Here is a 14070-nt window from a genome sequence, read left to right on the forward strand (position 1 = left end):
GTGTACTCTCCAAAGCTGGAGGACCATTTGGTGCATGTCTGTGAGGTGCTGGAGCGTATCAAGCAGGCAGGGCTCACAATCAACCCCGACAAGGTACAACTCAGCAGACAGTCCCTCACGTTCTTCGGGCACGTCATCTCCCCTGGCGAGTGCTGACCGGACCCGGAAAAGGTACGCGCAGTCGCTGACTACCCACAACCTTCTAACGTCAAGCAGCTGCAGGCATTCCTGGGCCTCACTGGCTACTACAGGAAATTTATTCCACAATTCTCGGTCTTCGCCAAACCATTGACCAACTTGCTAAAAAGGGAACAGAAGTGGCAGGGGGCCAGCAGTGAACAGCATTCATTCACAGCCCTCCGAGCAGCGTTGGCAACAGGTGCAGTCCTCTGTTTGCCCGACCTGAATGCCCCAGTTGTTGTTGGGACAGATGCCAGCAGTGCTGGCATAGCAGCAGTGCTACTGCAGCAGCAAGATGACATTTTCTGGCCAGTTTCATTTATCAGCAGAGGGTTGTCAGATGCCGAGTTTAATTACACAGTGCAAGAGTGGGAATGTTTGGCAGTTGTACGGGCTGTGGACAAATTTCAGCCCTACTTAGAATTCACAGCATTCGAAATCCACTGTGACCACTCATCACTGGCCTGGATCTTTTCCACTGAGCGGGCATCTCCCTGGGTGCGACACTGGGTGCTGCGCCTTCAAGGGTTCCAGTGCAAAATCAAACACCGCCGTGGGAAGGCTAACATACCAGCCGATGCTTTAAGCTGGGCACCAGTTGAAGCGAGCCCTAATGATGTTGCTGAGGGCTTGCCTGAGACCTTGTTCCCACTTCAGTTGCACTCGGATGAAGGCTTAGTCAAGTTTGCTGACGACTGCCTGGTGACCGCCATTGAAGACTTGACTGTCGTGAATAGTGGGGAGAAACTGGCACAGGAACAGCCAAAGGACCCCCTTTTGTGGGACATAGCAAGGACTGCCCAAGGTGAATGCCTGCAGGAAGATAATGCTGAAAGCCGCCGTGTGGGGGATTTGGCATCCACATCCTGCATTGAGTCATCAGGACTTTTAGTGCAGAGCCGTGGCGACCGTACAGTTGCCTGGTTGCCTGCTCACCTTTGCCCCTTTGTCTTGCAAATGGGCCATGACCATCCAACAAGTGCCCACGCTGGGTGCTTCGAAACACTGCGACGTATCTCTGACAAGTATGTGCGGCTGGGCATGCGTGGTGATGTTGTGAGGGGGCAGGGAGCCCATCGGCAGATTGGCAGCGGCATCGCGATCAAGCGGAGGGAGCCCACCAGAGATCGGAGCGGCATCGACATCAAGGGGAAATGGCGGAAGGGAGATAGTGGTGCGGACGGGTGCTGTGAGTGCGGAGTCGACGGGACTGGGTTGTTGGAAGTGCGGTGCTGCGGGAACTGTGATGCGCAAACTGGGTTTTTGGACTGTGAAATGCAAGCTCTAAATCGCAAACTGAACAATAAACCATTTCACAACAATGTGTCCAAGTACGTCCGCTCTTGTCAGGTCTGCCAGAGGACAAAGGCAATCCGCCAGAAGCCACAGGGATTTATGGCCAGCCAGTGGCCAGCAGCACCAATGGAAGAGCTAAGTGTGGATCTGATTTGTTCACTGCCTACTAGTCCACGCAGGAACAAGTACCTGCTCGTCATCATTGACAAGTTTACGAAGTTCGTTGAGCTGTTCCCACTGAGAGCAGCGACTCAGCAGATAGCCAGCAGAATGCATGAGGTCTTTTGCAGGCATGGAGTACCCACAGCTATTTCCAGTGACAATGGGAAGCCTTTCGTCAGCAGACTGTGGAAGAGCTTGCTTAGGCAGTGGGGCATTTCAGAACGCCACACTGTCCCGTACAGGCCAGCTGGGCAAATGGTAGAGCGGCACAACGGCACAATAAATCAGTGTCTCTGAGCGTACTGCAATGATCACAAGGCTGTGAGGACATCCATCCATGAGGGAGTAGGTGGCGCCCTCTGGGCGCGGTGCGGTGTGTGCGCACGGGGGAACTCTGCACTCAAGGGAGTCGTGGAAGGGTTGAGGAAGTGAGCGGTTGTGTGTGAAGAAACCGTAACATGATGAAAATTGGGGGCCATTCGTTTTTTTTTATTCCGATTGTAGATATAAAATTTGTTTTTGTGTAAAACGACTGTTTTGCCCGCTGCGACAATCCTCTTTAGATTGGCAGTGTGTACAACTAAAAAAATAAAAATTAGGTGGCAAGACCCATGCTTGCTGTGTACCTCTAGGGATGTACGAATATTGAAATTTTCTAATACGAATTGAATGCGAATAAGGAAAACTGCCTTCAAATATTGGATATGTGTGTAATAATTAAGATACATACATGAAGTAACAATAGTATTTACTGCCCTTTTAAATTACAATAACGCAAGCTTCGATTGAAGTGGGTCTAGTGACGTGAGGGCTGGGCAGTGCAGCAGCCTGCGAGGTCATGCCCCTGCCGTGGGGTCGCGCGCCCGTGCTAGCGTAGTGTGGGCGACAGTGCAAACTTCTGTGCACGCTTCATGACTTGCGAGCACATAGGTAATTACGGGAAAATTATGGCCCTTATGAAAACGCGTGGCACGCATATAATTGTTACTTGCGCTAATATTTTCCGCTTTTCTAGGATATTTGGTCACTGCCGAACATTTGGGAGCTTTCAAGTATGGATTTCTCGAATCAAAAACACTTCGAATAAGAAAGATATTAAAAAAAATTTGTATTTGAAATTTTGATCATTCTCACACCCCTAGTATCCTCTGATTGAATGTGTGTTACCTGGCATGCGACATTTGCACCAAACAGAAGTCATTGAAGCTCTTTCAGATAACAAGCCTGCTCAGATAGAACTGCCTTTAGGTATATTATATTTTTTAGCCGTTTGTCTAGGAGTTGGCTTGTGGGCAATCTTTGAATGGTGTGGAGTTTGGAGCAAAAGCAACAAGGGCCTGAGGGTAAATATAGTCTTGTAACGTTGCCTCCTTTATATTAATGCTTTGTGTTGGCAGTAAGATTGCAACAAAATGAGGTTTCTTCGAAGGCTGATGAGCCCCTATTGCCTGCACACCATTCGCTTGTGTGTGGACCACAACCTGTCTGAAGCTGTGCAAATTGTAAGAAAAGAAAGTGTCTCTCTTATGCAAGCAAATAAATTCTTTTCTTTGAAATAATTTGTAATGCCATTCATGCAAAGTAAAAATATTGGACAGTGTTCATTAGGGCCAAAATTTTCAACTATTAAAACTTGTATCCAAGCAAACATCAGATTGAATATTTAAACATTAGCGAGCATTCACTCCTGCCTCATTTTTCTTCTTGAGGCACTAACATTGTCGCCTCCTTGCAGGGCCTGCCGGCACTGGCAAGACGGAATCTGTGAAGGCCCTTGGACATCAGCTGGGCCGCTTTGTCCTTGTCTTCAACTGTGACGAGACCTTTGACTTCCAGGTGAGGAGCGCTTCTCACCCTTTGTTCTGGCTATAATATTGTGAAATGTGAAACTACAGTTAAAAGGAACGGAAGGGTCATTACCGTATTTATTCGTGTAATGATCGCACGTTTTTTTTTTCAAAAAAATTGATGCAAGTTTAGGGGTGCGATCATTACGTGGGGTAAATTTTTCACGAAAAATATTTGACCACAGGAAACGCAACAAGTTGCAGGTCAATAATTTTACGATAGGTGTCATGAACATAACTAAAAATGAAGGGTAAAAATGGCTTACCTTTGTAATAAATGCACATATCTCATGGACAGCACACAGACATTTTTATAAATTATTTCTCATTCAATCACGACATCTCATTTTGAAACCTCAAACTGTGCACTCAGATGGGACAGAAAAAAAGTGACAGAACGAGCGCAGAGAAGAAAACAGACGTGACGGGACTTGGCTAGACTTGGCACATGTACGACCTATCGCTCCAGCAAGCTCGGGGTGCGATCATTGCGTGGGAAATAAAAAAAATCGAATTTCGCCGACAAACTTCAGGGGTGCAATCATTACGCAAGTGCAACCATTATGCGACTAAATACGGTAATAAAACAAGCTAGTTTTTCTGGGCATCTATATGTTAAAAATTGGGGTATTTGTTACTCCTTTTTATTTTGTTTTGCTTCGCTGTGCATTACTTGTCTTGGGTCTATTTCATTGGTTCGTGGTAGCCTCGTTCCAATTTTGGTTGGCTTAACTCTTTCGCTACCGTGCCTATCAAAATCGATCAATTTGATCAATACTTTTGGGAGCGCCTTTTCATAGTGTTCCAGGCGTTTCTCAAACAAGTAAAGCTGTTCGGAGTTAGATCAGAACATGGCCTTTCAAAATAAGTTTTGTTTTCATTTTTGCAACTGAAACGTGATTTTTGACACGCTTTTGAATCACCTGGGTGTGGAAAAGGGGCGTGGTCATCACACATTCATACCTGTTGACTGACACAAACAAGCCACGGTGTCATCGATGTGAAGGGCAGCTATCTGTCCATGTGCTTATTGAATGCAAGATGTGCAACATTGAAAGGAAACGTCACTTTAATAAAGTTTACGCACATAATATTCCCTTGCACCCTTCATTATTTCTTGCAGACCATCCCACGTTCTCTTACAAAAAAGTTTTTAGCTACCTTGCAGACGTAGATTTCTTCAAACACAAATCTTACTGCCCATAACCTCACCTGTCCTCATGACGTGTTGCAAAACAATGGCGGGACCTGAGGCTTTACACCTTAGGTGCCTGCACTCACTGTGTTTTATTGTGACCCTATATAGGCACCCTTTCTTTTAGTGTACTCATTATGTTTTAACATGGCCCTATACACCATTTCTCTTAGAAAATTTTTAATCTAGTGCCTTTATTACAAATCTTTCTCATCTCATTCACGATCGTCATGGCGCTCTTTGCCTTTGTCGGCCTTGCGCCATTAAACCTGAAATCATCATCAAGGTGTTAGCAGCTTTGCACTAGAGTGTCGCAGTGAGAAGGGCCCAGACGGTTCTACATGATGGTACACTTCCATGTGACTTGGCCTATTTGTGTGCCCATTTCACGTTCTTGGCAACAACAATACAGAAACTTGAAAGTTCGGGCACCACGCTGACTCAAAATATTCAGCTGATTTCGGACGCCCAGGAAAGGTTCACTAGTGCTCCCAGGGGACTTGTTGCTGACAGAGCTATAGAGCAGCTTAAGTTTGTCTTTGACAGAACTCCCGAATTTTCTACGCTGAAGGAACTGCCTGAGGTTTTGAGCGGCGTACATACCACGATTCCAGATGTGATCAAAACATCCAACGTGCCGAAGTACAGTACTACAGTACGCTCCGCTAACTTCAGTGGATGTGGAGCGTTCTTTTTCTGCATTCAAGCAGATATTGACTGACAAAAGGCACAACTTCAAGCCCGAAAACCTGGAGATGGTGCTTGTCTGCCACTGCTTCCACAGCCTTTCGCACAGTGTTGCGTCACCCTAGATATCTTGAAAGCGTGACCCTTGACGCGCCGAAACACAACGAGACGGCCCACAGGGAAGCGCGCGCTATGACACGGCGCGCTCCCAACGTCGGCACTCGTCCCGGATGGGAGTGGTGGACGGAAACCAAAGACAGAGCCAGGGGCTACGGCGAAACACTGAAGACCCTACGTCTGGCCAGATGAGCATACCCGCCGCCCCACCGGGAACTGGGCCGAGAGGAGGCGATACATCTAAGAAGACTCCAAACGGCGTCAGCGTCACCGGCCTCCTTACACTGAATGTACCCGGACGAGTACCCGAGTGACCAGTGCAGTGTGTGTAAGAAAGGACCGGCCAACCAGTGGCACATCATGTGGGACTGTGCCGCCAACCCAGACGGCACGCACTTCGAAGAGTATCCGGAGGAACTACAGAGAGCCATCGAATCTACAAGCAAAACCGACCAGTCATGGGCCATCTAGCAGGTCTTCGCCGCGCTCGAAAGGCACGGGCTCCGTAAAACGGGCTTGTGACGAGTAGGGTCGCAGAAGGCGCAACACCAGGCAACGTCGAGGCGGAGCCATAACCCGGCTCCTGCCTACTGCAGGAATTGTTTCAATGAAGTCCTTTCCAGTCCCAGTCTCCAGAGTGTTTCATGAAGAAAATAAAATTGCATTTTAGAAATCCCGATGTTTGTATCCTGTGCTTACTCAAAGCCGGAAAATTGCACTGAAATACGCCGCCTGAGTAAATATTATTCGAGCCTATATATGCCTATAAGGTAGTACTTAGCGCCTATATATGCCTAAATTACGATTTTGAGCGCCTACAATAGGCGCCTAAAACCCGTTTTTTTTTTTTAGTGCCTAAACTTCCAGTCTCTAGTGATGAGTGTGTCGAGCAGACGACCCACGGCACCCAGCCAAAGAGATTGTGCCCTACAGTCACATGCAGTCAGTAGCCAATGGGGTAGCGCATTCCATCTCTTTTCTACCCTGGTTTTACTCGCAACCAATGGACGAATCGAAACGGTTCTGGTGGGGAATTGAAAACTAAAAGACGACATTCCGAATGAGACCAAGATGGACGCCATAGGCATAGCGGAGAGTCGTCGAAAAAATATTTCGCGTTGAATCTGGCCGATTTTAGCGGTCGTCGGTTCTATAAATTGATATTATGGCCCAACTACGTACTCCTTGGTCTGGATAGTTGGCTAACCTGGAGAAAAATAGCCCTACTTTCCGAAAATGGCGATTTGCAAAATCAATTTTTTGGCCAAATTTCGGGATTGTAAGACCTGCGTCTGCCCTTAAGGGGGGACACTGGTCTTAAAACAATTTCTTTTAATTTTCAAGCAACCTTGGTGAAACTTGTCAGTCTTGCTGCTTTTCTCCCACTGATTTCAGATATGCCATTATTTTCTCAATAGGTCAATTAGTTCCCAAGATAATTAGCACTAATTAGCCATTTTTAGTCAAGCAATAGACAAAACAGTGTTGGTCATAAAACTGTAATCTTTATATTTTCCAATACTATGAACCCTGGTGAGTGCAATAATCGAAGCAGTTTTTTGATGCATCGCTTGGAACTAATTTTACAGCTTGTTAAACTTTGGTGTTTGAAATGGGCACTCAAAATGGCTCCTTGCCACTGGTGCTACCAAAGTTTAACGAGCTGTAAAATTAGTTCCAAGCGATGCATCAAAAAACTGCTTCGATTATTGCACTCACCAGGGTTCATAGTATTGGAAAATATAAAGATTACAGTTTTATGACCAACACTGTTTTGTCTATTGCTTGACTAAAAATGGCTAATTAGTGCTAATTATCTTGGGAACTAATTGACCTACTGAGAAAATAGTGGCATATCTGAAATCAGTGGGAGAAAAGCAGCAAGACTGACAAGTTTCACAAAGTTCACTAGAAAATTAAAAGAGGCTGTTTTAAGACCAGTGTCCCCCCTTAAGGGGGTACATGGGTCTTTGATCAAAAACTTTATTTTTACAGTTATGATAAAAATTGGGGGGGGAAGGGGGGGGGGGGGGGGGCATATGTAGTTTCTCACTTTGATTGTAGATATAAAATTTGTTTTTGTGTAATGTTTATATTTAAATTTATTTGCATTTTTATATTCAATCTTTTGACAGGCTCTGTGAAAAAACTGCCTGAGGGATGCAGCTAAACAGGGTATCAGTGAACTGTGCGCAACTCAAGCAGTGCAATAAGGCTAACATTATCGTTCTATCTGGTCCGTAGCAGAAGTTACAATCATTTGAAGTTTGGGCCTGGAAGGCAAAACCGGTTTTTCCGGTTGCCAAGTTTACTGCTGTTACTGCTGCCCACCATTGCGCGGTGAAGGTCCTGCCTCTTGCTACAGGGCTCTTTTTTTTTCAGGGTTTGTTTGGGGGGAAGGTGTGATAGGTAGGTGCTTGTGGCAAGGGCTGAACCCCCCCGTGTGCTTGGCTTGCAATCGAGCATCTGATGCGCCGCATGGCTCAACGAACTTTCAGACCTTGCCCCTACCTTAGAGGCTTGCATTGGCAGCCTAATGGACCCACCATGGGGGCTCGGTGGCCGACATTTCTGCTGCTGAGCACAATTTGTGGTTTTGATTTCCGGCCACGGTGGCCGTATTTCAGGCCTATGGTAAAGAGATTTTGGTGGACATTCTCAATGGACCTTTTTCCAGTAGCGATCTGCGCATGCGCAGGCTGTCGGTCCGCCATTCTTGGCAGGCGCCTCGGGCAAAATAAACAAAAGGGCGCCCCTCGGTTCTCTGCCTAGGGAGCGGCTGCAGGTTTTCTTTTTTTCTCTCTTTCGACACCTCGTGGTGGGTTCGTACGTGCACACAATAATGGCTTTCTAAGAAAAGGGGCAAAGACGTTTGAGGCTGACCACACTGCCAGCACATGGCTGCCAGTGAGGGGGTAAGGAAAATGAAAAAAAAAAAAGGGTGGGGTGGGGGGGGGGGGGGGGGGGGGGGCATTTTGAACACTGCATATTAGTCACGAGAACGTGCGCCTGCTTTTATGACATTCATGTGAAAGGTAGGGGTGACAGGTGAGTGCGGGAGGGACTGCAGGGCCAGGATATTTTGTGCACGAGTTCTCTGAAAGCTTAACATTGTTGGGGGCGTGCCTTACTGCCATTTTTAGTTCGCCGTGGTGGCCGCTAGAGGGACCGGTACTGGTAAAAGGTCCATTGTGCCGCAGTAGTTGTGGCGCGGCTTGGTTGCACAGCCCCTGCTAACACGGTGCCCTCTTCCCCCCTCGGCAGGCCATGGGCCGCATCTTCGTGGGCCTGTGCCAAGTGGGTGCCTGGGGCTGCTTTGACGAGTTCAACCGCCTGGAGGAGCGCATGCTCTCCGCAGTCTCGCAGCAGATCCAGATGATCCAGGAGACCCTGCGCAGTCGCGAGGGGGCGGGGGCCAAAGGTGAGGGCTGCTTGTGCGCTTGGCTTCTCTTTTAGTTTTTCTCCCCCCAGGTGTTCCCTCCTTGCGAGGAGGGCAACAGCTGGCTGGCCCCGTTTTGGGTCAGACAGGAAATTAAACAGAACTAGGGAGTGCACTTTATTTTGCCACTCATCCCCCTGCAGTGAACCCTGTGTGTGGCGCTGCTTGAGGGTGGTATTTGCTGGACCAGGTAAAAAAAATGCAGAATGTGGACAGTGTGCCCAGGCTAAATTGGGCCTACTGCATTCTTGTGGTTGCTGCTGTTGCAGAGGGTTTTATTGCAGAGTGAAATCCCAGAGTGGAATTCTTCGCAGCTGGCTTATGGAATGAAAACCTTTACCAACTGGCATGTTTTCTGGCTGGAATAACACCAATGACCAGCTGTAACATGTAAATAGAAATACAGTCGAGTCCACTTATGACAATACCGTGTGTAACAATATATGGGATATAACGATGAACAACTATGGCATCGTCCTCTTTCATATGCGTTCTGTGGCTTATCAACATGTGCCAGTGCGGCGATATCCGATATAACGATTGAATTTGGTTATAGTGCGCACTTAAAGTGCGGGCTTCCGCTGGCTCTTTGCGCCGACGCCATGCGCCGCGGGGCCATGATGTACCCCTCAGAAAATGAGTTCACCGCGCCGCTTGCGAGGAAGCGAGAGGAGGAAAACAGCTGTTTTCCTTCTGAACCTCCTTCCCGGCGCTGCCACTTTAGCACCATCCTTGCACCCACTCAGATTTATGCCGCCGACACCGCTCGTTAGTGCGTTCGCCTATGTTCTCTGGTTGTGTCAAGTGCGCACCGCTTTCAATTTGTCTAGATGCCTCTTCAACTGCCTCCGTTTTTTCACTGAAGGTACGTCAGCGCCGATGCTTTGGAAACGTCCGAGTGCCTCTGTGAAGATGCAATTGTTGCGTGGGTAAGGGCTGCGGACAGGGGTGACAGATTTACTCTGACGCCATTGAGCAGCCTACTCAGGTGGGGTTTTCGCAGGAGGCCCAACGCACAGTACAGTCCCTCAGGGACTTCGTTTCCGCAAAGGACCTTTCGCTCAGCTAGGTGAAGCATCTATAGATGCTCTTGAAAAAGATTGTGCCAGCTTCTGGTGAAGCACACCAAGCCCACCGACTATGGCATCTTTTATGCAAATTAGTGTGACCTTGCTGGCATGCAAATAAAATGGATAATCTCTGCTTTTTTTTTTTTTGCTTTGTGCGTTACTTTACTCTCGAATTAATTCTTGCAAAAGCATAAGCACGTGCTAGCCGTGGTTACCAAACAAGAATTAGGCAGGCCAGGGGTTGAATAAACTTGTAAATGCGGCCCCAGTCTCACGGTTGCCACTTGTCCATTCCCAAATGCAGAGCTGCTGTCCGTGGAGCTGATTGGCAAGCAGGTGCGGGTGAACCCGGACATGGCCATCTTCATCACGATGAACCCGGGCTATGCTGGCCGCTCCAACCTGCCGGACAACCTGAAGAAGCTCTTCCGCTCGCTGGCCATGACCAGCCCCGACCGGCAGCTCATCGCTCAGGTCATGCTTTTCTCGCAGGGCTTCCGCACTGCCGAGAAGCTCGCCTCCAAGATCGTGCCCTTCTTCAAGTGAGTGTACAATGTTACGCTCTGGCCCTAGTGGCATTCTGCTTTTGTGCTCCACTCGGCTCGGCCGTACTGATGTGGTTCCCAGTTGGCAGCTTTGATGGGTCGGAGGAAGGTTTGCGGCTTTCTGGTTTATAGAGGGACAAAAATGAAATGACCTGGTGTTGTGCCGATACTCTTCATAAACATTTTGTGCCTTTTGCTTGTATGCTCCCATGAGATTTTTGCCCTTGTCTCTGTGTTAGTTCTTTATGGCATTGGGGGTTCTCTGTTCACCTTCCCAAAGATGGGCCAAATTGCCTTGGCATTTCAGTTTGTAGGGGGTTTTGTATACTAAAACTGACAACCGAAGCAGTTGTTAATCATGGAAACTGTTGGCATCCATGTGGTGGCGCAGTGGCAGGAGCCTTGCATTTGCTTCATGTGAGGTCGTGTGTTTGATTCACGATTGCCGAAGCCGTATTTAAGATTAAAGTGAAGTATGGAAATGTTAGCTTTTTCAGGGTTGTTTGAAAGTTTAGCTTTCCACTGTGGCTTGCCTCATAGCCTAGGCATAGTTTCAGAGTGGCAGTAGTCACTACCATTGTATGGACATACTGTATGTACACAAGTGTAATGAGAGCTTTTGTTTTCAAAATTTTTCTTAATTTGGGGGATCATGTTATAATGGAATTGCTTAAAAATTAGCCTTGGTGGTATTACGGCGCAGGCACTTACAAATTTCTAAGACATTTTCTGTCAAAGGCATGGAACTTCAGCAATTGTACGTTGATTTTATTTCTTCAGTTTTTTTAAATCCAATGTGCGGGCGTTGAATTTTTAAGAAACCTGTCAGGGTTCGGAGCAAATGCACACACACACACACGCACACCAAATCCTGATCGACCGTCCACCTTTATTCCACACCGCTCCGTCGCCCCGCGTGTTCCCCCACACTCCCACCCTTGCGTCCCGCTCTCTCCTTCCCCGTGCACCTAGCGCCATCTCTCCGCGCTCCGACGCACTACTTGCTCCTAACAAACCAAAGCAGGGCATTGCCAATAAAGGAGAGATGATCGAGATATTTGGGATGGCACGGCATGGTTACAATTTTCGACTCGCTCTACAACTCTACCCATAGCCTTCAGCCATTCTGTGCACTAGTTCGGAAGGGCACACCCGTCATGCCAGGTGAAGGAGGCATCCGCCATGCCAGGGGAAGGATACGCCCGTCATGCCAGGTGAAGGTACCCTGCTGGGCTGACAGATGGTGCCACTGCCTCGATGGTCGTCCTTCAGTGGTCTCTGCACGCGGCAGAAGGCCACTTCCCTATAGGTTGTATTCTTTGGCGTGGCTCGCATCCGGCAACCATGCGTGTGCGCGGCCAAGTGTCTGTGTTGCAAAGCCTACGCCGCCATCATGAAACGGTTGTTTGTGATAGTCTGTTCTGTGTCTAATGTCCCGGATGGCACAGAGTATGGCTTGATTTGGGCACTAGGAAGTGACAAGAAGGGCTTGACCACGGGCAACAATTGTCATTAGGGAAGAAAATCCACAAGGGAAGAACCCCCTCCACCTGTAGAATATATTATTGAGAACAAAGCATAGCCGGAAATGAGCAAGCAGACAGGAATGCTGTAACTGCAGCTCTTCGGAGTGACCTAGATATTCAAAGCGTCCCGTACGAGGATCTTAAAGCGTACGTACGTAAGAGGCTGCGCGACCAATGGCAGGAAGATTGGAATGGGCAAACAGCAAATAAATTGCACATGGTAAAACCCAAGTTAGGTAGATCGATCCGTGAGAAACGGGACAGGATCACAGAGGTTACTCTCTGTAGACTGCGCATAGGCCATACCCATGCTACACATGCGTACCTATTGAAAGGAACAGAACAGCCGCGCTGCTTGAGGTGTGGAGGGTCGCTATCAGTCATTCACGTGCTGGTAGAATGCAAACTACTTGAACCGCAAAGAAAGCTGCATTTTCCAGAATTGTACACACGCATGATCCCTCAACACCCATTGCTGTTTTTATCAGACGAGCCACTTTTCTCTGTTAACCGTGTTTTTAAGTACCTCTCAGACGTAGATTTTTTTTAGGTATGTGTCATATCGCCCGTGAGCCAAGCCACCATCGCACGCTAGAACCCGGTAGGGCCACTCATTGCTACCGCGAAGACGGTGGCAAGGGGTGCACATAGAAAATTCCTGTCATAGTGACAAATGTTTTTACTTGGCCCTCTACACCAATTCTTTTTTTTTTTTTAACAGAAATTTGAGATACCTTTTATTATATATTCTGTACTTTATATTCTCACTTGAATAATCCTCACCATAGTACTGGCGCTCTTTGGCCTTGATGCCCTTGCGCCAAGAAAACCTAACATCATCAAGAACCCCCTCCACCCATTTTTTTTTTAATTGGCAAGTATTGGCCTCTGTGCATTTTTTTTCTCATTTTTTTTCTCGTACATTTTTTACTCATTTAATATTTTGCACACTGATGTGCTTTTCTCTGTAGATTTCAAATATGCAATTATATTTGAGCTGGTGCTGTTAGTTCAAAAGTTATCATACAAAGTCTAAACCGCAATTAGGTAATTTCTTACGCAGCTTTAATGAACTTTCGCATTGCATTTTGTCGCTTTTAATTACATGAATGGATAGCCAGAGAGTTCCCATACCCGATGACATTCTTCGTTTTTCTCTAAAGTCACGGCATCCTAAAAAAATATGTCAAGTACAAAAAATGGCAGTATTGGATATTTTGGCTCATCAAAATAACTGCAAGTCATCATTCATGCGTAGCCTAAACAGAAAAACTAAGAATGTCATCGGCTGCCTCAGGCTGTACTGAAAAAAATGGTACCAAGATTGACCTTATGAAGCAAAAATAAGTTTCCAAAAAGCTGCGTAAGGCTGAGGGAAGTGACCAAAAATATGAAACTGAGAAAACTGCATTTGAAGTTTGGCCAGTGTTATGAGATGAACCATCAGTAGTGTAGCTTCAAAATTTCCCAGTAACAAAGACATGTTCTTCCCATTTTCAAATCTGTCTTTGGATTCCAAAAATGTCAACTAGAACTGGAGATACAAAAGGCCAAGTAACGGACCCCAACATGAATTTAGCAAAATTTATCGACTTCGAATCTGTTGGCATTTTGTTAGCGTTGTGAAATCTGGTGGTGTCTTGCTGGCGTCGTGAAAACTGCAACAGTCCTTCGTGAAGTGCCATCATCTATTACAGTGCACTGTGGTACCCAGAATATTGTGTACGGCAAAAGTGTGAGGGTGAAACTTGCTTTAGGTGCCCCCCTTTTTTGTTCTTTGGTGAGGCTATTTCATTCGCGGTTTTTATGCTGGAAGTTTGAGAGGATACAGGGGTGGGACACTGCGCAGTGCGTTTTCCGCAAATGCATCATGTTGTTGGCCCTCAAAAGAGTCTTTTGGGGAAAATAAATGTAGCTGGAAGGCAAACTTTCTTGGCCTCAGGGGATAAACCCATAGACGCCATAGACGCCATAGACGCATAGTGCGGCTATCTCCATCGGACATC

General features: G+C 47.1%; 1 protein-coding gene across 1 annotated transcript in view; it reads left to right on the forward strand.

Moving 5' to 3' along the window:
* The window catches only part of LOC144174886 (dynein heavy chain, cytoplasmic-like), a 408801-nt gene that overhangs the window by 183767 nt on the left and 210964 nt on the right, over positions 1-14070 (forward strand). The window contains exons 30-32 of the mRNA XM_077703850.1: positions 3374-3474; positions 8749-8905; positions 10298-10535. Coding sequence (XP_077559976.1) covers positions 3374-3474; positions 8749-8905; positions 10298-10535 — 496 coding nt within the window. The remainder of the gene's footprint in view (positions 1-3373; positions 3475-8748; positions 8906-10297; positions 10536-14070) is intronic.

This window comes from Haemaphysalis longicornis, unplaced genomic scaffold (genome assembly GCF_048455015.1).
Source record: "Haemaphysalis longicornis isolate Haplotype H1 unplaced genomic scaffold, Haemaphysalis longicornis Haplotype H1 scaffold_1, whole genome shotgun sequence".
NCBI lineage: Eukaryota > Metazoa > Arthropoda > Arachnida > Ixodida > Ixodidae > Haemaphysalis > Haemaphysalis longicornis.